Source organism: Zonotrichia leucophrys, chromosome 1, assembly GCF_028769735.1.
Source record: "Zonotrichia leucophrys gambelii isolate GWCS_2022_RI chromosome 1, RI_Zleu_2.0, whole genome shotgun sequence".
Classification (NCBI taxonomy): Eukaryota; Metazoa; Chordata; class Aves; order Passeriformes; family Passerellidae; genus Zonotrichia; species Zonotrichia leucophrys.
In genome coordinates this window covers 100,759,375-100,785,737 of record NC_088169.1, presented here as the reverse complement: position 1 = coordinate 100,785,737, position 26,363 = coordinate 100,759,375, and the positions used below count along the sequence as shown (strand labels likewise).

The window sequence follows — 26,363 nt, the reverse complement described above, 5'->3', positions numbered from 1 at the left end:
TATTGCAGACTTAGAAAATACTGAATTATGAAAAATACAAAATCAACTGTTGTAATTATCTGTTTATTTTACAATCTGTATGCCATCATACCCATATGGCTTTAAGATAGTCTGTTCAAAGTACTTTAAAACATGCTTTAACAAAGTATTTTACAATTTCAAAAACGAGTATTTCTTTACTGGAAGAGAAAAAAATAAAACCAAACTCCAAAAACATTTTCCTGAGAATTCTGTATCATAAAATTGTCATTCATTCATAACATTTGCAAGTTGATGATATAGGCTTATAGAAGTCAACATGCAACTTGTAGGTCTATGGTATTAAATAAATATTTTTAAAATTACTTAGATGCAGCTGGTCAGGCAAAATCCTACCCTCAAACTTCATCAAGTTCCTACCAGGTTTAAAAACATGATGTTACTTTTATCATAGGTCAATGACTGCCACAATTTCCAACTATGTGCACTATTAGGACAATGTTTTAATGCCATTGTCCACGTCATTTCAGAATATCACCAGCTTTAAAAGTGATAGTAGTTATCAACAGTAGAGGTTTGGGCTTTGAATTTTGTTTTTTATTGTTTCTTGTTGGTTTGCTTTTTAAACAAAATTGAGAGATAAGAGCAAAATGCTCCTCAAGGTGGCAGCATGAGAGGGAGACAGGATTAAATTAACCAGGAATCTACAGAAACTGAAGAAAAAGCCCAGAGAGCTTCATAAAGTAATACATATCCAGAATCATCATATCTCAATTATGTCATTTAAAATAATTTCAATCCAATTATCATGATGTCTGCCATGTAGTATTTATTTCTGACTTTCAATTACTGCAAGCATTGTGATTTATACAAGCTATGAGCCATCAGCATATTTTTTCCCTTAAAAAAGTAATGATATATGATGAAAATCCAAGGATTCACCAGAGATTTGAATCAACTTTCAGTCCCATAGGTGAGGTAGTGTAGTCATTTGTGTTGCGTGCTGGTTATGAGAAGTCCTGTTGAAATCTAGTAATTTTAAATTTTTGTTTTAAATAAGTGGCTTACTGTATTTATTAATGCTATGTTACCTATGGATGGTGGGGAGAGGAAAAAGAAGAGCCTTGCCAAGAACAAGTTGTGCCTTGCTGCAAGGTAAAACTGAAAAGCAGTATTTATTTACAAGGGCCATTGCTTAGTTGCTGCCTACTGTACATGCACACAAAGACACAAAAAGCTAAAACATATTCTGAGGTAGGAAATGAAGAATTCCACTGGCTTGTACAAGATTCTTCATGTTTTGTAAACCAGCAAACCCAAAGTTTTCTGTGATGAGGTTCCATACTTAGTTCTGGTGTGAGAATAGCATCTAAATAACAAAGCATCATTGGTATACAATATGCATCCACTGCTATGTAAAAATCTAGAAAATGGGGATTATTTTCAGCAGCTGAATTTCTCCTTCACAAAGTAATAAAGGAAATATCTCCAGCTCATTTCTTCAATAAACTTTTTATATATCTATGCTAATAGCACAAGCCATTGAAAATATACTACAGGTTTAGCCATAAAGTATCCTGAAGATTGATTCTGAAATAGAACTTTACTGGTCCCAGTGATCAGAGAACAAATATTTGTAACTTACTTTAGGCAGTTAGGCACTGAAAGAAAAAAATGTGGCCTGAATACCTTAAAAAAAAAAGTCTGTCCTTAGACTTTCACAATACTTAGATTCCAACTTGCCACAAAGAAGCAGCAAGCCTGAAGGTGCTAGGACAGGAAGTCCCAATACAGCTGTGAGTTTTACCAAGCCTATGGGATTCAGATGCCAGAGGACCCAATGCACACTCATCCAAGAATGCAGCAGTTTGATATCTCTGCCTTCCACAGCGTGTTGTTATTCCTTCCACTAAATTTAGAGAAGAGAGCAGAATGTGGCAGCATCTCTGCTGCTCCAGTTCTTTTAATCCTGGACTAGAGTGACAAGACAAAATCACTTATTCAATAAAAGCCTACTACTAACCAATTCTACTGCCAGTAGTAGTAGCTTACTACTTCAATTTAGCCTTCTCTGGGACAGGGAGAGGAACAGCAGGAAGGAAGGAGCTATACCAGAGTGCACTTCTCAAAATCTCTTCATCCTGTCATGGAACTCAGCCCATCTACAAAATGAACATTTACAGAGTTGTATATGCTTCTTAAGGTTTGTTCACCAGGAAAAAAGAAATCTTAGAAGAATTCCAGGAATAGAAGTCATTGTGCATAAACAGCTGACAGGAGGCTTCCCTTAAAATGCAGAGTGGCATTAAGTACTGTGGCATAAATCAGAGTAGGCTGCTCTATACATGAACAAAACTTCCTCACAAATAAGCACCTGTGCATGGAATTTGTACTTCCAACAGCTCTCCTGAACCCTCCTTGGCATCACCACACAGAAAAAGCTCCAAGGCTGACACGTACAAATTACCTTCTGGAACCACACAGAGCAAACCCACAGCTTGCCAAGTAATAATGGTGACCATGGAATTGTCAACATAGTTTCAAAAGATTAAACTTCTATCTTCTCTCTCACTCAGTAAGTTACATTCCAATAATGCTCAATCCCACTTCTAGTTGCAATGTTGAGAGGCTGGCAATGGGAAGGAGAGATTCATTCATCTGTAGTGCATTTGTCAGTCATTTGCTGGCAGAAGTCTGTGATGCCACTGCTCTGCCCACAGGGCTCCAGGAGTGACGTTTGCTCCAATGTTCTGGCAGGAAGCGGGTGCAGTTCCTGGCCTTGGTCGTACGTGGCCTCACACACGCTTTTGACACACTGGTAACAGGAACTCTGCTCAGCTGTGGGGGTGACACCTGAAAGACCATTTGCTGATTCTACAGATCCTGGTACCACAAGCTCACTATCAGATGGAGCTGTTTGTTCTCTTTTTGGGAACAAAAATGAGAGTGGACAATCTGAAGAAGAATATTTTGCAAGTATTTGTATTTGCTCTTGACTCAAGGCTGCTTCCTTACACACCTGCTGGCAAAGTCCAGTCAGATTCTGCTTTGTCTCACCCAGAGTTGATAAAATGTGGTTTCTTTCCTTCAGCAAATTCTCCTTCTCATTTTGCTGCAAAAAGAAAAACAGTACTTTAGTCTACATTTCAACATAAGAACTATGGTTTATGCTCCTAGCAAAGCTAAACCAAGACTTTAAATACTCTGGTCTGCTGAAACAGAAGTAATTTGGCATTAAGAAAGAAAGCAACAACACAAACAAACACATATCAAAAGCCCAATCTTAACCTCTCTGGAAATACCATCAGGTAAGGTATTTGATGTGGTTTTTCAGATATGCAGCTTTTTCCAAGCTCATACTGGCAGACAAAGGAGTAATTTGTAGTTATTGAGCAAATGAAACATAGCTGCACTTACTGTAAATATTCCTGAAACACAAGTTCTACAGGAAAACACAAACCATTACCAGTGAGCCAACAAAACATTAGGCAATCTTCATAGAGATCCATATTTTAAAATTGAAATGCTGAAAAATCAAACATCATATTTTAACTATTGATACTATTCCACTAGGTGAAAGTAACTTCCATTCTCAAGAAGCGCCAAATCCACAACAGGACAAACAATGGAGTTAAGTATAGTTCCTAAATTAGATAAAAAATTTAAGAAGGGTAAAGGAAAGAAGATGTGGTCAACAACTAACAACCTCGAGATAATGTAGCAGGATTGTTCAAGCACATGGCAACTCAATAATAAATATCAAGTAGAAAAATGTAGTCTGTATTAAATCAAGCTTTTATTTGGCTTCAATGTTGTGAATTTTTCTGAGGCTTCTGATAGAACTGGCTAAAAATGAAAAGACACTGATAACTAAGAAGTCTAATCATGGTAACAAACAACTTTTTGAATAAAGACAAATGAGGAAATGACAAAGGACAGGAAACAACCAAGACCATCATGAAGAAGTTGAACGAAAAGGACAAAGAACCTGAATCCAAACGTGTCACAACACATACATTTTAAATTCTGTAATTAATTAATTAAAAGAAGATAGAGTTTTGAAGATATATAAGGCTTTAAACAGTTTAAGTTTTAATCATAGGGACTATGCGTTACAGCTACTGTGTCAATTCACTCTTGGAAAGTTTTATATTTTCACTCCTCATATCCCCTTTTGCAGAGAAACCTCACACTGCAACCTCTACAACTTCTTTTTGAAAGAACTGATTAAGTTTAGGCAACATTTGGCAATAGGAACAGTTGTTGCCAGTTCTTTTTGTCTAAAATTAGAAGAAACAGGACTTGGCTAATGAATTTCTATTTGTCAGCATACTGGGAGCAGCTGTTAACCATAAAACACGCCACACTGGAAAGGAGCCATCAGGGTCACTGAGTCCAACTGCTGGGCTGCACAGGACACCTCAGGAGTCACACCCTGTGCTGAGAACTTTGTCCAAATGCTTCTTGAGCTCTGTCAGGCTTGGTGCTGTGACCACTGCCCTGGGGAGCCTGTTTCAGTGCCCAACCATCCTATGGGGAGCCTGAACCTTCCATGACTGGGCTTTATGCTGTTTCCTCGAGTCCCTCTCACTGGTCACAAAGAGATTGGCACCTGCCCCCCCAGAGGATGCTGAAGACCTCAATGAGGTCTCCCCTCAGCCTCCTTTCCTCCAGACTGAACAGACTAAATGCCCACAGTCACCTATCATAAGATTTCCCCCCTCCAGACCCTTCCCCATCCTCGTGACCCTTCTCTGGATGCTCTCCAATGGCTCAATGCCATTTTTAAACCATGGTGCCCAAACCGGTCCCAGCACTCGAGGTGAGGCTGCCCCAGAGCAGAGCAGAGAGGACAATGTCCCCTCCTGCCTGGCTGGCCATGCTGTCCCTGATGCCCCCAGGACATGGATGTCCCTCCTGGCTGCCAGGGCACTGCTGACTCCTGTTCAGCTGGCCATGGACCAGAGCCCCAGGTCCCTTTCCATGGCACTGCTCTCCAGCCTCCTGTTCCTCAGCCCCTGCTCACAGCCAGGGCTGCCCTGCCCCAGAGCAGAATCTGGCTCTTGCCCTCGTTAAACCTCTCGTGGTTGGTGACTGCCCAAGTCTCCAGCTGGTCCAGGTCTCTCTGCAGGGCCTCTCTGCCCTTGAAGGTGCTGACAGCTCCTCCCAGTTTAGTGTCAGTGGCAACCTCAGGGTGGGTTGCACTGAGTGCTGTGTGCAGGCTGTTGGTGAAGGTGGTGAGGAGCACAGGGCCCAGGGCCCAGCCCTGCAGAACCCCACTGATGTCACCCAGTCACTGCCACCATTTGTTCCTGACCCAGGACCCAGCTGCTCTCCCCCACGTGATGTGTTTACCCAGCTGTGGGCTGGACATTGTGTTCAGAAGGATCCTGGGAGAGCCTGTCCAAAGCTCTGGTGAAGTCCAGGAGGATCACACCTACTGGCTTTCCTAGGTCACTCTGTCACACAAGGAAATCAGTTTTGACAAGCAGGACTTTCCCCTCATGGAGCTGTGCTGGCTGTGACTGATCCCTGCATTGTGCTCCAGGTGTTTTTCAATACTGATCAGAATAATCTTTCCCATTCTGTTAGGCAGATCATCTAATACCTTTTGGGTATGTAGAGGCACTCAGTTGTGTATTATGGACTAATGAAATTATCTGGACTGCTATTTAAAACAAACATGAACATGCAGAAATAGTTATTCCAGCATCAATTCCTCACCCCCCTTCTGAAGCTGTTGGCAGGTCAATACATTTAAATGTTTTTATTTTATTTTATCAGCATTATACTAATACTATCAAAAAATGTCAGTTAGTTTTGAGGCCATAATCAACTGAGAGCTCTTTTGAATCTCCTGGAATGTACTTAGTTCACCCATCTCACCCTGCTATAATATAGATAACAAGATCTCAATTACATTTTTCTTGGAGCACTGCACACCCTCCTCAGCTACAGTACCTTCAGCAAAGTAGTGCTTCTGGAGACCAGTTGTCCTCTACTCTGCTCCCCCTCACAAGTGCCCTCATTTTAAAAGTTTCCAAGTGAAAAATCCAAGGATGGGTCAGGTTGGAAGGGACCACTGTGGGTGATCTGGTCTGACCTCCCTGCTCAGGCAGGGTCACCCCATTGTCCAGGAGAAAGTACAAGGAATGTGAATATACACAGGGCTCTGAAAGATCCGTTTCTAACAAATCAACATCTCCTAAAGCTGCCCTTGCATGCTCTCAAATACAGAACATTAGTGACCAACAAGATTCACCTGAAAGGTCAAAAAGCAAAGGCTATATGGGAAGGTAAAAAAATGACTTTATCAGTATAGAAGATCAAAAGACATGATCAAAGGTAACTCTCCCAGATAACAGATTCAGCAGTGAACAATATTTTTCTTTAATATAAGTAGAACTTAAAATAAGATTTCCAATTGTACAGAATCACTTGGGAGGGGAGGTACCTCAGCAGGTCTGTAGTCTGACCTGCTGCTCAGAACAGAGTCAGAGATCAGGAAAGATCAGGCAGCTCAGGGCTTGGCTCAGTCATGCCATAAAACCCTCAAAGACAGCACATGCACAGCCTTCCAGGGTGAACTGCTCCACTGCCTGCCTGCCCCCACTGGAAGAAAAAACTTTCCTTACACTCAGATGAAATCCCCTTTGCAATTTAAGACCATGTCTCTTGTTCTCTTGCTGCCAAGTACTCCCCCAGGAAGCTGAAGATCTCCCCCTACCAAGGGCTCTATAACCTCAAGGACTGCCCCACAGATATGGGCAGGCAGCCATGAGGTCTCCCCACCCCTTTCCAGGTAGAAGCCCCATTTCTTCAGCCTCTCACCACAGAAGTACCTCAGGCCTGGCCATCCCAATGGCCTTCACCCAACCTTCCTTCTGCCAATCCATGTGCTCCTGGAACTGGGAGGGGTGAAAACCCAGCAAACAATTCAGTGTTACAGGTACCAAGACAGGTAACAACCACTGCCCTCCAACAAGGGGCTGCACTGCTGCTAACACAGCCCAGGACACTGAGGGCCTTTTTCTCAGCCTGGACATGCTGCTGATCCATGCCCACCCAGCCTGCTGTCTGCCCAGGCCCCAAGGTGCCTGTCAGCAAAGCTACTGCCAGCTGTCAGTCTCTGGCCTCTAGTCAGGCAGGGGTCACTCTGCTCCAAATATAGGACTTTTCCAAGAAACACACCACAAGCTTCTTCTGAGAGAGAAAGAGCTGAAGCAGCACCAAATAGAAACTAATACAAGACAACATGTTGCACATACTGAAAACCAGGATGAGGAATTCCACGAAAAAGTATTTCCCAACTGGTAGTACAGAGTATTATCTACTTGTCAGGAGCTGTCAGACTACAGCTACCATTCTATTCCCTCTCAAAGCTGCATTACAGATGATACTATGAGAAGGTCAAAGTCTAAAAGGTCTGAGACATGACTGGCACAGAGAACAGGAACAAGGAGGAGCCCTCATGCCTGAAGCAACCTGGATGTACCACACATATAGCCCCTCCATGACATCTCTTTTCTTCCATCCACCTGGAAATCATGCCTGGACAGATCTTGGTGTTTCTGTATTTGTGTACAGCTTATACAAATTTGATGATCTGTCAGGCATGGTCAACACCTCCAAACAGAGTCTTTCCAAGAATTTCTGAAGAAACTTTCAGCACAGCTGAAAAGAACATACGCAACTGGAACACGTTTGTGCCTAGAGGATGATTCATGTAACTCAGACCCCACCTCACAGTTCTCAAGACTCAACACTTATTATCTAGGCCTTGCACAGTGTTACCTGTCAAACAGCAGCCATTCAGTCTGTTCCAGCACAGGTCCACAGAAAGAAGGATATTATGTTATAATTATTAGTCTCAAACAGCCACATGCCTAATCTTGCAGATCAACCTTTAATTCCCTGCCCAAGTATTGCAAAATATTGACAGAGTTACATAACAGAAATGACAACATGATGACAAAACCAGGCAAAAAGTTCTGAAATGTCAGAAATGCAACTTCTCTTCAGTAAATATATTATTAGTACAATCACCTGATTACCCTCCCTCAGAGAGCACCTTCTTCATTGAGCACAACCTGCTCTGTCAGCTTACCAGAGCACTATGGCACTGCAAGCCTTCCTTCAAAGCCAATCTCCTCACTGCAGAAGTAGGAGTAGATGCAGTGAAAGATGCTGATCACAAGAAAATAAGTTTCCAGTCCGTGCAATTTGGCTCTAATTTTACTTTCCTTTTCACTTTGAAGTCAAAAAAGATGCAACATGACTGCTATGTTCCAGCTGATGCAGATACCAAATTCATGCTCACCAAGCCTAAAATGCTCCATGGACAAGAATGAGAGTACAGCAGTCCCAAACAACTGAACTGTTTTGTGTATATGGTTACCACCAACTATGAAACTGAGATGAGAATCAAACAAAGACTTGTTTTTCTGAAAAGCCACTCAATTATCTTCTTGCCATTGGCATTTTTACATAATCTTAACCTCAGATTACCTACATTTCTCTTAAGTTACTTATTTATCTTTTTATTGCCTTCTTAAGGAGGAAAAAATATATTAACAGATGGCTGCTGAGAAATCTGGCTGCATCAATTCCTCAGCTACAATCTTGATGCAACTGCTAAAAAGGCAAGCAACTTCCCAAGTTCTTCTGTATCTTCTGCCTTTCTGCAAGGGTCTCATTTTTAACATCCAAGACTCAGGAAACAGTTTGCCAGCCCATGTTGATGTGTTCCAAGAACAGAACTTACACAACTGACAATTGCGTAACTGCACACTTGATCATGAGCAATACCAGGAGCTGAGGAACAAAATCTTGCAGCAAGAAAGGGGAAGAGGCAAAAAGCAGTGTAGGATAACAGTCTGGGAATCATTCTGTACAATTCAATTCAAAGCTTATGGGGTTCAGAAACATCATTCACCAAAAATTATGCTGTGATGCAGGTTTTATTTGAATGGAAACAAGTCCAGAGAAGGAAAGATGTGTGTACTTTAGAGCAAGGCTCAGAAAAATCTAGAACTGCAATCAAGTAGTTTTATATAAGACTGATAAAAGCTTAAGCTTGAGTGGAAAAAGCAGTAAATCACCCCAGTCTCAAGCTACCGCCAGATAGGCAGTTAAGATGTTTAGAGAAAGACATGACAAGAGCAATGAGTATTTATACATACCAGTTTTTCAATTTCAGATTCAAGATTTTGTATACAGTCCAGTTTTCTCTTGCGACATCGCTGCGCTGCAATTCTGTTTTTACTTCGCCTTCGGATATCGTGAATACAGTCCAATTGTTCCGGCGTTAATTTATGCATTTTCAGAAACGACTGGAAGTCATTTCTGGAAAGTGAGATAATCCTTTGTGCATTGAACGGCAGTTTTACCTAGAATGTGAGACACAGCTGTAAATCCAAGGTGGAACTGATATACACAAACACCAACAACTCAAGTTTCCATTTTAAGCATTCTTTACCACACAACTCCTCTTTATTCCTACACCTCAGAGACAACAGCAAACTAACATAACCACCAGATGATGGGATAAAACCCAGGGATTCAACTACAGGAGCTCAAGCACAGGTGTCATAGAGTATTTGCACATTTACACCAGATTCTTACAAGCAGATTCAGAGTAGGCTGAAAGCTACTTGTGTGTGCATCAAATGTGCAGGTGATCCACTCAAAGATGAGTTACAGTTTGGTGAGATACAAAACAGGTGTCAACACTCACTAATATAGTCTAAAGTTTTCCCAAAGCTGCTATTAAGACTGCATCCTGCATACATTTTTATACCTATGCTTTTTTTTTTTTTTCCTGCAGGAAAAGTTCATCTGAAACAGGCATTTGCTTAAAATACAGAAATTACAATTTTTGTCTTTTATTTTTTAGTGTTGGATAGGACAGAGGACCAGACTGGCTACTGTTATACACCCAAGCTACAAAAGCATTTGAGATCACTAAGTGTTGACTAATACTGAAAAACATATTTACCTTTACAAAATAATCACCATGATTTTGAGTATCCAACTACAGATATTTTATTTTAATCCTTACATTTGAGTACAGTAAGTAGCAGAATATGTCACCTTGCTGTGGTCAAAGATCTGAATTTAGATTAAAAAGAACACAGAGAAATATTCTCTCTGATTTGGCTACTACTACTGGTGACAAATAGGCAAAAAATCATAAAAAATCTCAGAGTACTGTCCTCAGCAGTGATACCACCTTCTCTGTCACATAAAGGTGAGGAATGTATTTAACCAATTCTGGCCTTTTGTTTAGCATTCCAGATTTTTTGTATTGATGGCATGTTCCACTTATGTTCAGTCTCAGTAAGGCCCTGCATCTTGAAAGACAAAAACTTTATTATTTAGTGCTTTAAGAACAACTGAATTTTTGTAACACTGAATGATCTATCATGCAGAGTTACACTGCAATTCCATGGTTCTAAGAACTGAGATGGAAATTGCTCCAGGTATATCACTTAGTGCTAGAGAAGGAGATGTAATAATATCTCCTTCTTATTACAGCTACTTAAGCCAGCTTAACAGCTTAATTGTCACTTTCCATTAAATCTGAAGTATCATTTCTCTCTCACCTCCACCCCACAGCTCAGAAAACTGGTAAATTTCTATTAAATAAAGGTTCCAAGTTTCTATTAAACAGAGGTTACAAGTAGTTTAGTGTTTTCCTAAACTCTAAACTGAAGCAGATAAAAGAAAAAAAAAATCTAAGAATGAACCTTCATGCCTTGATTTAAGGCTTGCAACCTTATCTGACAGTTGTTCCAGAAAAACCTTAAAAGATCTAATATGTAGGCACCTAACACTTCAGTATCTGACCAAAAATACTTTCACACTTTTATTCAGTCTCCCTGAATTAACAGTGACCTTCCATATAAACCTCTGAATGGTTATTTAAAGTTTCAGTTCCAGACTTTTTAAAACAAGCAGCCACAGAAAAAAACCCCAAAACAACAAAACACAGAAAACCTCAGACTTTTTAATATGGCCTTAAAAGACTGGGAAGGAAAGGATACATCAGGATATTCTTACCTCACATTCTTGTTCTCTTGCTGAACAGGATTCACTGTCCCCCTCAGTGTCAGTCTCTGAATCCTCTCCCAAACTTATCACATAGTTATAGGGACACTGTTCTTGTTGCTGTCCCTGAACATAATCTCCACTGTTTATTTCAGAGCTGTTGGAGCATCCCTCAGTGCTCAGGTTGCTTATGAAGGGGCAATTGACAGAATTCAGTGTTGTAAAAGTTCGCTGAGGGCAAGGTTCAGGGCTTTCACTGATCCTGATCCCCAGCCATGGGCACTCTGATTTTTTCCCCGAGTAGGAGGGCTCTGAGTACTCTTTAGAAGGTGGCAAATGTACTTGACAGGCATCTTGAAGAACATCACTCCAGAAGCCCTGGGCCAGCTGCTCTGCTATCTCTCTCTCCACGCTGCTTCGATCTCCAGCTGAGGTGATGTTGGTGGCTTCCCTAATGCACAAATCCACCTTTGAAGATGGGTTACCTTGACTTTCAGTTTTGTCATTTCCAGCTCCAGTACTTGACACAGTTTTTTCAGCTAAGACTGTGCTGTTTTGCATACTACTGAAATTCAAGTTACCATATTGCTCACAACTATGTAAAATAGACACAGAATTGAGTCCATGAGGTGCAGCAGAGTTTTGGGGGAAAGCAGCAAGATCCATTTTCTCCACAGGACATGACACATTCCGAGTTCCAGAATCTCTCTTTGACTCTTCTTTTTTCTGAATGCCTTCTCCCCCTTCCTCCATTTCTACCTGAGTCTCTTCACAGTTTGGGATCAGCTGCATAGGCACACACTCCTGAGCTTTTTGTATGCCATCATTATCAGGTATTTCCTTCTCCAGAGAAGTTGCAAATGGGGATACCTGAACGTCTTTAATACTGGAACTGGACTCTGAAGTATTAACTTTGTCATTTCCAAAAGCTTTCTGGAATTTTCTATACTTTGGGCATTGGGAAGATAAGCTGGAAGCACTACCCCTTTCTAAATGTACAGGATCACAATTTTGATTGGCATTATTTTGGAGAACAGGCGATGATTTAGCATTTTCTTCATCTTTAGAGGGCTTTGTGTCAGGAATTTGACTACATTCCTTTTCTAGAAGAGCTTCTACTTCATCATTTATTTCTAGGTCTCCATCATCCACACTGCCAGTTTTAGGGTTTGCTTTCTGACAATGCTGTGTGCAACACTTCTTCCTAGGACATTCCTGGAAGTCCAAAAATCTGAATTTGAGAAACTGAAAGCAGGACTCTTCAATGTTGCGTACACCCAAAAATTCTGCACATTTGCAAACTTCAGACACATTGTCTTTATTTAAAACAAGTTTTGCTGTATATGCAAACTGAAGCAAAGGACTAAATCCTTTAAGTGTTACCTATTACAAAAACAAATGAAAAAAAAAAAGATTAGCGTGGTCAATTTGGGTTTAAGCAGAGAAATACACAAATTTACCTGCCTTGCCAGCAGGACAGAGCACAAGACAAAAGCAGCAGACTTGTTCTATTGTGAAAACCTGGTCAAACTCATTCTGAAATAATTACTCTGATACAAATTTATAATACACATTTTGTGACAGTTTTCCTTACTGTGATCTGTCTTAAGAAAACATTCTCACAACGCAGTGCTTAAAGCAGAAAATATTGCTGTACACTGAAAATCAGTAATTAGGTTGCAACCTCACAAAGATATATTTCAAAGCAAGTTGTATACTAATTACTCTATAGTATGCTGCTGGTATTTAATTGTAGTTTTTGAAGAGCAATTACTGTTAATCACTTAGTCTTATGTACCATTTGTGCAAAAATTTTGAAGAAATGGAGTTTGACCCTTACAGCCGCCTACTCCTTTCTTCTTCCCATAGATTTGAAGAAAGGCACTCAAAAATGGTACACCAAACAGAATTCTCAGTTTAAAGCCCCTTTAGAGCAAGTGATTTTAATTGAACATTTGTCTTCACAACAGTTGCCTATCAAGGAACCCAGAGATAAACAAAAACTGGATCATTAGAAACTGTGCAAGATTTTCTACACATGAAACAATGTCTAAGGAATCGAGTAGAAAGCCACAAACAGATCCCACAAACAATCACCTACTACAGGACACTTCCTTTGGCCTCTTCTCTGCAAATGAACAATAAAGCAGTATGTCCACTACTAATACTCCAACTCAAGTCCACACTCTGCTCCCTGCCTTTACTGAAATGACCAGTATTTTATGTTAAATAAAGCACTATAACAATGCATTAACTACACTAAATCCTTCTGCCAGCAAAATAATGAATTATTCATGCAATTCAAGAATCAGTTGAGGGTTTGTTTACTTTGGTTTTTTTTAGCAGTTGTTTGGTATGTTCTTTTTAAAGAACGCAACACATGAAGTGAAGTTGATGAGATCTGCACAGAGAGCAGTCCTTTAAAACTCTCTGTAAACCCTTATGACCTTCCTAAAGAATTCTTAAAATAGCATTTGAAATATGCTTCGGAGGTTACACCACCACATTAATTCATCCTTCATAATGTGGGGAAGTAGAATGTAAAAGACAGTTTAGCCATAAGCTGTCAACATGTCTTCAGACTCAGTGTAGTTAACAAAACATTAACAAAACAAAAACATTACAAACAATCAACAAACATTAACATACATAACAAACAAAAACATTAACAAAACATCAAAAAAACCAAAGTGGCTTTACAAATAAGTAGCATTCATAAATGAAACAGAAAGAAAAAAATACAATCTATTTTAAAACTGTAGCTTCTTTCTATTTCAGGGAGAAACACTGCAAAAACTGCAATGATCAAGAGGGGAAAAACCCTCTACTCCTTTCACTTTCTCTTACACATTTCTGGCTACCTATGCTCAAGCAAGAAAAAAAATCGTAGAAAGACTCTTAATGTGACTGACCTAGAAAAGCAACTCTTGCAGTAGTCATTTATCTAAAGTCAAAGAATAAAAACACTGGCAAAAAACCAACAGACCCCAGACCAAGATGTCAGCAGTTAGTCTTTACAACATAATATGTATTAAATACTTGATTTAAAAAATATTTCTGGTACCCCAGATTGTGGGCTGGTGTCTTTCAGCTCTGAAATCGTCAGTTACAAGCAGCCTCCCATAAAAGAGAAGTGAACAAAGCAGATTAGAAGCACGGGCAGGTAGAATGCAGAAGGGAGTGACACTCACCTCTTCCGGCAAAGTGATGATAAGATCAGCGTCCACCTGGCCCACAATTCTGGAGAGGAAGTAACTGCTGCAAGCTGCAAGCACGGCTCTGTGAGCCCGGAATCGCTGATCCTCCACTAGCACGGTAACATCGCAGAGGATGTCCTGCTTTCGCTGATCGTCCAGGCTGAGCAGTACATTGGTACTGTGCACTGAGGACTCGTAGGCAAACACCACGCTGTTGTTCTCACTCAGAGACATTCTGTATCACAGCTGGGGGTGTGAGGCTCAGGGGAAAGCATGCTTCTGTGCTTCACACCTGGGGAGCAAAGAAAATGTACCCCTGAAAGTCACATCCGACAGGAACCCAATGGTACTGGAACATGGGCATGATAAACGTGCACTGTTCTGCTCTAATTCTTCTTCAAATTAGTACTTGAAATAAACACAGGCTTGTGACATTCACAGTGCCCAAACCTTGATATGTACATCTTGACTCCGCTTTTATAATCTCACTGACCAAAAAATGCACTTCAGCAATGAAGAACTGCTCTTTCTTAGCCAAGTGATTCAGAGACATAAATTTACTATAACACCTAGAAATTATCTTTCAGTCTATGAAAATGTAAAGAGAAATAAAACAAACGCATTAAACTAAAGTTCACCAAAATACCATGTGAGCTACTTCTGTTTACTGATTCACCTAATGCAGACTAAAACATATGCACTCTGTCTCGTTTCAAAAGTATTTTGTCTGCTAAACCAATCAGGCATTGGTAAAATACCCTGATTTTCTAGTGGGTTGGTGTTTTGTTTTAAAATTTGAATTCTCTAACTGCCTTAATGCAAACTTTTTTCTCCCTTTTCTTTCGTGACTACTCGATTTGTCATACTTGTTCCAAGTTTGCTTTCCCAATGGATCATTATGATTCAGATCACCTGGCAATAGAATAGTCTCTTTTCTGACAAAGTGCTAAAATAATAGTATTCATTGGATAATAAACAACAGTCAAAGTTATACAATATTTAAAATCTTGAAATATATAATGGTTCTGAAGATTCTTAAATTTGCAGAAAAACAGAAGGGCTAGGGAGAAGGCAATTCTGCTAGAGAGTGCAAAGTTTGAAAGTATTTCCAAATCTGATCTTTACACCATATTTCACTTTCAATTGAGCCCTTCTTCCAATTAAAAGGAACAAAAGAGATTATGAAGAAGTGTCCTTGCTCAATCTAGAAACCACTTGAGTCAGATTTGGAATTATCCTGCAGAGAAAATCTGGCGTTCCTAGGACACGTTATACCTTAACAAAGGCAGCGCTGAGATCGCACTTGAGGCAGAGTTCCCGTAAGTGAGCGCAGCTGTGCGGCCCCGCAGCTGACCCGGCACTGCCCCATCCCTCCATTGCCCAACAGAGGCTGTGCCGCCCGCCAGCTCCCAGCAACAGTGAAACTGCAGCCAGTGCAAATCCCCGGCTTTCAGGTGTGGGGAACTTTCACAACACGCGGAGCGCACAGGGCACGCACGTATTTAAACACACTGGGAAAAGGAACCACGCTGTGCTCCTGTTACTCACTGCCCCAGCTATTCCCATGGCACACGGGCATTCTGAGGGACCTTGGGAACAGAAAGAGGAAGAAAAAGATCCCCATTTCCAGTGGCAACAGCAGCACAGCACTGGTCTGAACCCCAGAGAAGTGCAGAGCACGTCAGCACTCCCTGCCTTTCCCACTCCCTTATGGAACGCTGTCTGCTTAACTTCACCAACAAAATGTACAAACATATGGTGAAAACAGAAGTTTTGAGGGGAAAAATCCCTAAAGTTCCACAAACCTGAGTTTTTCCCTCTAAGAAGGGGCAGAGAAAAGTGCAATATACCATGCACTGTTAATCCTAAAGGGCTTATTTTTGCAAGGAAACAGTTTAAATGTTTTCATATACCTAATAACAAAACTACAGATTCGTAAACTTAGGAAATATTTAATTTCCAGTCAATTTACATGGGAACAAAATTCCTCATGAAATTCTATCTTTATAAGAGCTTATAAGAAGTAACCAGTGCAATATAAATTATATATTCCTAACTGGATTGCTCTACAACCTAACTTATCATATTGCTCACATCTTACAGCACATAGAGTTTAATGAAGTATAACTCTGTATTTGTTACAAGGTGAAAAAAACCCCAAACCCCAAAAGGGATCAGAGGATAAACCAGAAAAATTGCAGACTAAATCCACAGTGGTGGGGAGCACAGGGAAGTGCTACAGACAAGGACATATTCTGGGTGATCACTTAGGCAAACCCATGAGGCAGACCATAGTTAAAGACAAGCCTTAAAGTGTTCTTATTTTCTATCTTCTATGAAGAAAGAGCCCTCAGACAGACAACACATATCATAAAAGCTGCTTTTGGGTTTTTCCTGATAAAATAATCAATTCCAATATCCAGTTCAGTTCATTACACTTCCATAGCACAGAAGGCTAAAAGGCACACTAGTTTATTTCTATTTCTATAGATACAGACAAATTAATGCAAAGAAGAGTTAACCCTCCTTCTCACTTATCTCTGTGAGACACACACCATCCTTTCAAAACAGCTTGTGGGCAACTTGGAACACTGAGGGAAAGCTTCCAATGTTTCAGCTGCCAAAAAACCCACCAAAAAAACCCCCAAAACTCAACACTGAAACACTACCTTGTGTTTCTTGAGAAGTGAATAAAATATTTAGTTTGGGCATAACTCCATTTGACACTTTACTCTGACAGAATGTTGTATTTCCTAACTGGACTTCACCAGCCAAGTTATGTCCCCTCTGTATTTAAACAGGATGACAAGTTTGAGGTATCCATAATATAGCATGGAGCATTTAACAGGCATTTCAAACTTCAGGAGAGCCTTTAAAAAAAACTCCAGAAAACCAAAAAAATACCACTCCTACACTACACTCAAACACTAAATTCCTCTCAGCCTTTGTAAAATTTAGGTACTCAAATACAGTAAAAAGAAATCCAAAGGTAAAGCATCAGAAAACTGAAAATGCTGGTGAAAACAAAAGCATGAAATGGGAAAGAGAAAATGCAACCACTGTAAAAAGCTGTTACACTTAAGAATTAACAGAGGTCAAACTTGTGAATTCTGTTTTCCAGTTGTGTAATAAGGGCAGGGTTACACATTTATGATCGTATCTGTCACAACAGCCAACCAGATTTTCCACAGCAGTGTGAGAACAAAATAACCTCTCTATAACCAGATTTGTTCTGCACACATCCACAACAAGAACGCTTCCTGTCATAGCAAAGAGAAAAAGCACATCTCTTCTGTAAATGGTTGAATTTCTCTTCTACTGTAACTGTTCTTCTAGAGCACTCAGAATTCTTAAAATCAGTTTTATTTATGACTGGGTGGACAAAGAGGGGAATAGGTATGAAGCAGAGAAAACAATTCATTTAAACTTACAAGTTTGTGCTGCAAGAGTCATGAGGACAGGCCTTCTAGGCTTTTCTGTCCATTTTATGTAATTTCATTTTCTACCCATATTACTTTTCAGGCTCTTTTTTCCACTCTCAGAAATATTATTAATATCAGTAACCAGGTATTAAAAAGGAAAACTGATACTAAAAACAACAATAACAAATATCCTTGGAAAGCAGCTTAAAACTCCTATAATGCTATTTGTATTTTAAAAGTAACTTTCAATCAAGGAAAACTACAAGTAAGCACAGACAACTTGGAAAAGTATTCCACAAGCAGCTGAGTGTATGAGGAAATCCCAGCTCACAAAGGAGGTGCCAACAACCACGTGACTGAATGCAAAAGATGCTAAGAAAAATAACCATGCAAGAATATTATTTAAGATATTTGTAGCAGACATTGCCATAAAACATATGGAGAGTCCAAAAAGATCTTCCAAAACTTAAAATAGTTCTTATAGCACAGGTTGGAAGGATTACAGAAGTAACACCATAAAAGCTCACTTACAAATGCCCAGTTTGTGGAAGAAAACTAATAGTGTGAGCATTCCTCAAATTCCTGCCACCTGAAACCCTGCACACCTAATAACCTCATACTCTTGAGAGTGAAAATTAAAAAAGCTTATGAAATAAGCAGACACACATGCCAGTATAAAACCTACATGAACACTTGAAACACGACCAGTCCAGTTCTGCTTTGAGAACACAACCAAGCCTGCTACTACAAAGCTTTCCTTCTTTATCACTGATCTTGAGATAAATGATGTTTTGCATAAGGACAAAAATATTTCCTCCTAAGTACCAGCTAGAAAACTTTATTCTGCTTTATCTAAGAGAAGTAACTAAGAGAAGTAACTCCATTTTTTTATCCTTACTAGTATACAATTATGAAAATTACGCCCAACAGTTACCTGCAAAATTACCACATCTTCAGTAAATTTAGACATCTCTCCATCCAAATGACTCTATATATATATATTTATTTATTTCCAAAGAACATATAAATACTTAATGGAAATCAGCACTGCAACCACATTTAAAAAGGAATACACATTTAAGTACACAGTATAGAGACCAGAGCAAGATGCTTATTAGGACTCATTGTAAAATACATCTCATCCAAGGCTCATTTTTCTCATGCATTCAAAGTCATTCATTACATTATTATAGGAAGGTAACAGTAAGGTACAGGGAGTGTAAGGTACTTTAAAATTAGGCTGCAGCTTTGCTCATCTGAGTGCTTATACCTGGTAACAATTACTGCCCTTTACTGGCTGACTGGAGAATAAAGACAGATATAAAAGAGTCACTTGGTGCAGATCCTCAGATAAACCACAAAGTCTCCCCACTGATAGTTTAAAAAAATGATTACAAATATGAGAATCATGATGGTTGAAATCAGGTAAAGCTAAAGCTATAAGGAACTGTTGGTGCTAAGTTACAAAAGAAAAACAGTAGTAAGAGAGGTAACATTGTTGAGGAATGTATCCAGTGCAGAGAGAGAACAAGAGCAGGAGCAGAGTGCCAGAGTAGAACTCAAAATAGTGGGATGTATTCCTCATCCACACAAAAATCTCACACAAGGCAGACAAACTGTCATCCAAGCTCAGCACCACCACATGTAAGAGGGCCCTCAACACCTTGTGGACAAATAAGTGTTCTGGAAGAGTTGAAGGAAGCTAAAAGGGATCAAATTGTCATTAAAAGTGACAAAAGCACACACATTTGTATATATGTTTATCAAAATGCTTTTTGAACACTGAATGTTTCAAGTGTCATTAAAAATACTAAATCAGAGCACAGAAACCCATGAAAATCAATGATATCTTTATTACTTTGAAAACTTAGACTTTCAGGAAGAACAGCTAATTACATTTTACAGTCTTCACTCTTCCTGCTAAATCCAAGGTCCTGGAAAATTAAATTCCAGTATCTAATGGTCACCAAGATGCACTGGGAACACCAAATCCAGAGGCAGCATCCATCTCCACATATCAAAGTTTGTCTTCCAAATTCTTTTCTCCCCTCCAAACTACAGGTTTTTCAAATTCAGGAAAAAACAGACTGAAGGGCAGAGTAAACCAGAGGAGGTTTTAGTACAGAAATCCTTTGACACTGTCCCTCTTCTCCTGTTCAGCTGAGGAGCTGGCACTGCAGGAAGCCTTGCAGAGCAGCTGCTCCTATCCAGCAGGACCCTACCGTGCCTCTGTGACCAGCAATTTCCAGCTGCACACTGAAGAAGAGAGGATTCATCCAAAGGCATCCAATTAACCCAATCTAGGATCCAAACCCAACAATTGTCTCAAAAACTCACTGCCAAATCAAACACAGGAATCTACCCTGTTACCATCACTTGTAACATATCTAAGAGCAATAAACTAGCAAAAATGGAGCTGTGGTCCTTCTGTTTTAAGCCATAGTTCTAGAAAGAGCCAAGCAAAACCACTTGAGCTACAAGAGTTACATCCCATGAGCTCAGTGTTCTTTTAAAGAGCAAAAGCCTCTTATTTTCTATTGGTGACTAAATCCAATTCAGATATTACTATAAAGAAGAGCTAGCCTGTTATTCCTAGACTCAGATATCAATCATGCACCCCTACCATCCAAATCAACTCAGCCTACATGTGTCTGGCTTTTTTTTCTGATCTGCAACTATCTATAATTTCCATACATAATCCAGCTGGAGGTTATAAAAATGCAAACAAAACCCCGTTCCTCAGCCTTCCTTAGTGAACCCAGCAATAGCACACTGGGTATCAATCCTCTCCAGCAATCACAGAAAGTGGCACTTGTACACTGGTGAAGGTGTGACATAAGAGAGCAGAGAGCAAAGCTGCCCTTGGTGGCTGCAGGACCCAGGCAGGGCACACCTTGGCTGTCACTGCTCTCCAAGCTGCTTCAGCTTGGGCACCCAGATGAAAATTCAGTTGTCATCACAAAAATGGTAAAACTAGCAAGATTAATTTATCATCTAGCAGACAGTAAGGGTCTGTTCAGCTAGCACCATGCTTCTAAAATATCTGTATTTTTGGAACACTACAAACTCCTCAGTTGACAAAAATACAATTGTAGACCCCCAAAACTACAGCCTGGAGAAAACATAACTCCTGGTGCTACCCCTATTATGCTGATCTACTGAATAAGTTGTAGCAGGTCAGTCATTCCATCAGTTTTCTTAGGGTTGACATTTACATTTACTTAGCCTATAAAAAAAGCTCTGTCATCCACACACGTGAAGTCCAAAGCAACAACTACAATTTACTACTGCTACAACAAGACAGTTTAGATAAGACACAGCTCATTCAAAACACACTGCAAAGGCTTTTTGTCTACAGCTTTATCTCTCTGTCCTTGCCCCCAGCTATCTCTCCTTTTAAGGAAATAGTTATATTACAGATGAATGCCTGCAGTGGTTAATAGCTGCTGATTCACATTGTGCTGACAAAGAATGAACAAGCACTTTAGTGTGCATGTTCGTTGCTTCATCTCCAAAAAGACTGCAAAAGGAAAAAGTGATAAAAGCACAAAAAGCAAGCTTTGTTGCCCAAGAACAATGCTTGCTCCTTTAGGAAGAAAGTATATTTAATCTTCAGTTATTAGCAGAGTCATAATTCTAAATTGTCTTCTTTATAGTCCAACACATGGAAGATATTATTCACAGCTTAATTACCTATATGAGACTTAAAAAAAATTACAGTTTGTATTTTTGTAGCATAATTTCAAACACTGCATTTGGGCTCCTGTCAAGTCACAAGTGAGTATTAAAAACAATCACGGAAGTCTCACAAGCCTTAAGTCTGTGCTAAGAGTCTTCATTTGTTTTCCAGGTTTCAATACTGAATACACACTTTTTTCTCCCGGTATTTGCAAGTTGTAGGAGAAACTGGGACATGGGAAGGAGAGCAGGGGGATCCTGAGAGTGCCAGTAGTCACAAGCCTCCAGAAGCCATGATTTTAAAAGGAAAAAAGAGTGATACCATGTAACCATGGACATTTTCCAAAGAACAGAAGTTTGAAAAGCTTCCCCCAGAGGATGACACAAAGTCCGTATCAAAGCCAAACAAATCCCAAACTACTCTGCACTTCCCCATTATTTTAGATGATGCTAATTGTTTAATTTTTGGATCAGGGATGAAAATCATGATGTGGGATTTGGTTTGTTTCACTGCTAAAAAATGAAATAGGTCTGAAGGGATTTCAGAGACTCCTCTGAAAAATTCCATCACTTACAGCCCTTCAGTTGTGCTGGTATTCACAGGGAATTGCTCTGGAAAGATAACAATGCAAAGACTTTCTAAAGAACTTTAAAAAAAAACCCAAAGCACCTATCAACAACAAAAATAACCACAAACACAATATACCAAAAATACAAGTAAAAAATGCTTTTATTTTTTCTTAAATAAGAACTAGGTTAGATAATATAATATTCACTTAAGATAAGTGAAGCATGCACAACTAAAATCTACTGTCAACTCCTGCCTTTGCTTAAAAGGACAAACACCTTTGTATTTAGAGCTACATATTCCACTCATTGCTACAGTTACACAAACCACATCATTAACTTCATCTGAATTACTATCACAGTCCATTTACAAGTATTATGTCAAAATATGTATGATGAATACTAAATTAAGCATTTAATATACTTAGAAGTACACAAGAGACAAACTGAAAGAACTGTGAAACAGCTCTTTCCAAGTCAAAGAAAATACTGGTTGGAAATGATATTTAGAATCTCATTTCTGGCATTATCTGTTTAACTTTGATTTGTTTCCACAACTGTTCTTCACAGTATGTGAAACTGAAAGAAACCTGCAAATGTTTTAGACATAAATCAGAAAGAACTTCAGAAACATTTCTATGAAAACAGAACAGCACATGTTTATCAGAACTAACAATATATAATAATAAAAGTTTAAAAAAATATATATGCACTAGACCAGGCTTCAGATAATAAAGGTCTAGCAAATGTCTCCAACAAATTACATCAAACTGTCTCAGTCTTCCCATCCTGAAACTGTAGATTATTTCCTATCTGACATATGATGTCAAAAGACACAATCTTACTAGCTGACCTGTAAATAGGCATTTTTGGGATGCTCCCACATGAAATACTGATCTCCAGCTCTGGGGACCCCAACATCAGGACATGGATCTTCTGGAATGAGTCCAGAGAAGAGCACAGAGATGCTCTGAGGGCTGGAGCCCCTCTGCTCTGGAGACAGGCTGGGAGAGCTGGGGGTGTCCAGCCTGGAGAAGGCTCCAGGGAGACCTCAGAGCCCCTGCCAGAGCCTAAAGGGGCTCCAGGAGAGCAGGAGAGGACTCTGGACAAGGGCCTGGACTGGCAGGACAAGGAGGAACAGCTTCAAATCAAAGAAAGCAGGCTTAGATATGAAACCAATTCTGCCCTGTAAGGGGGGTGAGGCCCTGGCACAGCTGCCCAGAGGAGCTGTGGCTGCCCCATCCCTGAAGTGTTCCATGCCAGGCTGGACAGGGCTTGGATCCACCTGGGCTAGCGGGAGGTGTCCCTGCTCATGGCAGGGGGTGGAAATGGATGAGCTTTAGGGTCCCTTCCAATGCAAAGCACTCCAGGATTCTGGGATTTGATGGCCTTAAAAGCAGCATGAACAGGGCAAGCAAGTGCCATATATTTACTTATCATAGTGTTTGTCAGTGGGCCAGCACTGGAACCCAAACACCTACAAACATTATGTTAACAGTTCAAATAAAGCCAGTCACAAACAAAGGATCTCAACACAATTTTTAAGATTAATTGAATATTCTTTAAGACACAGACTCTTACTTAAAGACATTTAGTTACTGACACCCTAGGCTACACCTCTCTCACTCTCCAAAGTATGTTTAATGATTAAACTCAATTTATTTGTATTTCACCAATGCTTCTAAAGTCAATTTACCCTTCACAGCACACTTTCCCCTTTTTAAAACTTCAGTAAGTTTTCGGTCAGTTGAGCCTTCCTCTGACCTTCTAACTCACTTTTACACCAAATACTACATTTTCCCTTCATACTTAACAAGAACAAACCTTTCTTCCACACCCTTAAGAGTGCCTTAACCAAAAAACACTGCATACTGCTGGAAACAGTGACTTGTGATGCAGCCTTTAATTGTTACAGCAAAGTAAGCCTTGCCATCACTTCTAGTCCCCTCTCCAGACTGCTTAGCTCTGAATTAGAGCTGGGAGCAGGGAAACCTGCAGGTGGATCCTCACACGTCATCCCCACTGAATCTACACTCAGGGATTGGCTCAGCAGTTAATTTTGGCTCACTCAATGTTTTGTTCCTACCCACACTTGCATCAACTCACACACTACCTCTGCTTTGACTGGGGACTGCACACAAACAGGACTCACATTATGAATGCCACAGGGTTTTCTCCTGCTCCCCAAAACCTCCCCATGAACCTTTCAGTGGTCAAATTCGACAGGACAATTAAAATGCCAGCATTCAGACACAAACATGAACCCTCTGACTGATCTACCACCCTTCTTTGTCCCCACACCAGCCTGCCCAGGGCAGGGAGAGGGACAGGACTGTGGTTAAAAGCAAACCCATGAAGTGCCTATAGAAACAGGCTGATTAACAAACGTAGAAGGTGGGGATGACAATGACAAGGAGACTTGTTGAGCTATGTTCCCCTGAACCACAGAGCAGAGTTATTTGGGACTTACAGAACTCATGTGCAAAGACCTGTCTATTCTACACCTAACAAGAGTGCCCACCTGACCCAAAGGATCAGGTGAAGGGTATGGGTTTTAATACTAGACCATTTCTATCACAAGAAATTTCTTAGCATTCAAAATATCCTTTGCATAAAAATATTACAATCTATTAAAAGCAATTAGACATTCAGCACATTAAGATCTTCCACAGTTTTACACATAAACTCAAATCAGTTGATGGAAGCTAAAGCTGTACTTCAGCATTTTAGTTAAAATCAGGAGTGTGCTAGTGAAGCAAACTTCCCAAACACTCCGTTTATTATGCTTTTGTCCTTGTCACAAGATGAACCCAGACAACAAGAGTAGTCTCTTTTTTGAAGTAAATCAGAAAACACACTCTAGAAGTTCTCAAGAATTTCAAATACTAAGAGATTTAACTTTTTTTTTTTTTTCCAGATTTACTAAGTCAGGTCAAAGGGAACCCTTCTGAAAAACACAGTGGGTACTCAGTTTTCAGTGACAACTTTCTCTCTGCAAATTTGCCTGTTTTGGGCCTCACTGCTTGCTAAGACACATACAGGCTTATTCACTTGAGTTAGGGCATCCAAAAGTAATTATGCTATTTAAGTAATCTTTAAAGTTAAACTCATATTACAAACAGTATTTTGTGATCTACCTCAGATGGTTTAATTCAGACTCATCATGTTGAGAGGAATATAGTCCTTTCTTTTCTTACTGTATGGTGTAATACTTGAGGTTAAAGAACTGACTCTATATGCTAGAGCATTCTGAGCGCCGCATCACCTTCACTTACACTAAACTGAAATGACTCCATTACTGCAGCCAGATGTTTTTCACACAAACTGCCTTCCTCAAGTGCCTCAAATTCACGTGTCGTCAAAATTTACTCCACGTACAGTTATCTTTACTGCTACAACACTTTCTCCCTCCTTTTCTAGTTCAATAAGGACTTGGAAGACCGAGTTGCAGATGATTTTAGGATTACTGCCAGGCTAAAAGGGGTAACTGTTCTTTTGCGATTACTACCTTTCCACCAAGCCCCAAAGCACGCCGAGGATCTCAGCGCACAGAACAGGACGGACAGGATTTGCATTTCGTTGTTTACAATCTAAAGCAGACCTTCCCCGGCTCCCCCAAAGGGAAACACCAGCTCTAGGGCAGAGCGGGGATCCCGCCGATCTCCCAGCGGGGCTGAGCCGCTCCTTTCGCACAGCACCGAAAGGACAGCGCGGCGTGGGACACTCGGGCAGCGGGGCACAAGGGCACCCTGCGAGCCGGGGCAGGCACCGAGCAAGGAGCGGGCAAGGGGGCAACACCCTCAGCAAGGCACCGAGCAAGGAGAGGGCTCGGGAGAAAGGGGAGCAACACCTTCAGCCAGGCACCGAGCAAGGAGCGGGCTCAGCAAGGGGGGCAACACCCTCAACAAGGAGTGGGCTGGGGGCAAGGGGGCAATACCCTCAGCAAGGCACCGAGCAAGGAGCGGGCTCGGGGGAAAGGGGAAAATCCCTCAGCAAGGCACTGCCAAGGGAAAGCCGCCGCCGGTGCCCGGCGCTGACGAAGCGCCTCCGCCACCGCCCCGGCGCCCCCGCGGGCGGGACCCCCAACCCTACACGGGCCGGGCCGCACCGGGAAAAGGCCGCCCCACCGGCACCACCCCTGTGAACGCGCCGCGACCCACGCCTCGCCGCGACCCCCGCCTGAAGGGTGCCGCCTTAGCACCCCCGCCGCCAACCCTTCACCGCGCACGCTCCCGCCGGCGGCCCGTGCGTTGCGGTTCGGCTTTACCTTGGTGCCCGGTGCCCGCCGCCGCCTCACGCCGCCCGCTCTCGCTCCCCGCGCGCCGCCCGGGCCCGGCCGCTCCCGGCTCCGGCTGCGGCCCGACTGCGGCGCGCGCCGTCAGGTGACTGCCCGCAGCACCGCCCGCCCCCCCGCGCGCACGCCCCGCGCACGCCCCGCGCGCCCATTGGACGCGACGCTCGCCGCCGACGC

General features: G+C 41.1%; 1 protein-coding gene across 2 annotated transcripts; it reads right to left on the bottom strand.

Moving 5' to 3' along the window:
* BACH1 (BTB domain and CNC homolog 1) lies at positions 1-26,263 on the bottom strand. Of its 2 annotated transcripts, none has more exons than XM_064725737.1 (5): positions 26,160-26,263; positions 14,220-14,517; positions 11,041-12,411; positions 9,162-9,368; positions 1-3,091 (listed from the first exon to the last, which is right to left on the bottom strand). In XM_064725737.1, exons 2-5 carry the CDS (start codon positions 14,457-14,459, stop codon positions 2,630-2,632), a joined length of 2,280 nt encoding a protein of 759 aa, XP_064581807.1. In that variant the 5' UTR covers positions 14,460-14,517; positions 26,160-26,263; the 3' UTR covers positions 1-2,629. The 2 variants fall into 2 exon arrangements, with proteins under 2 accessions (XP_064581807.1, XP_064581814.1); XM_064725744.1 differs by having other exon boundaries at positions 11,041-12,243.
* Between the last annotated feature and the right edge of the window lie 100 nt (positions 26,264-26,363).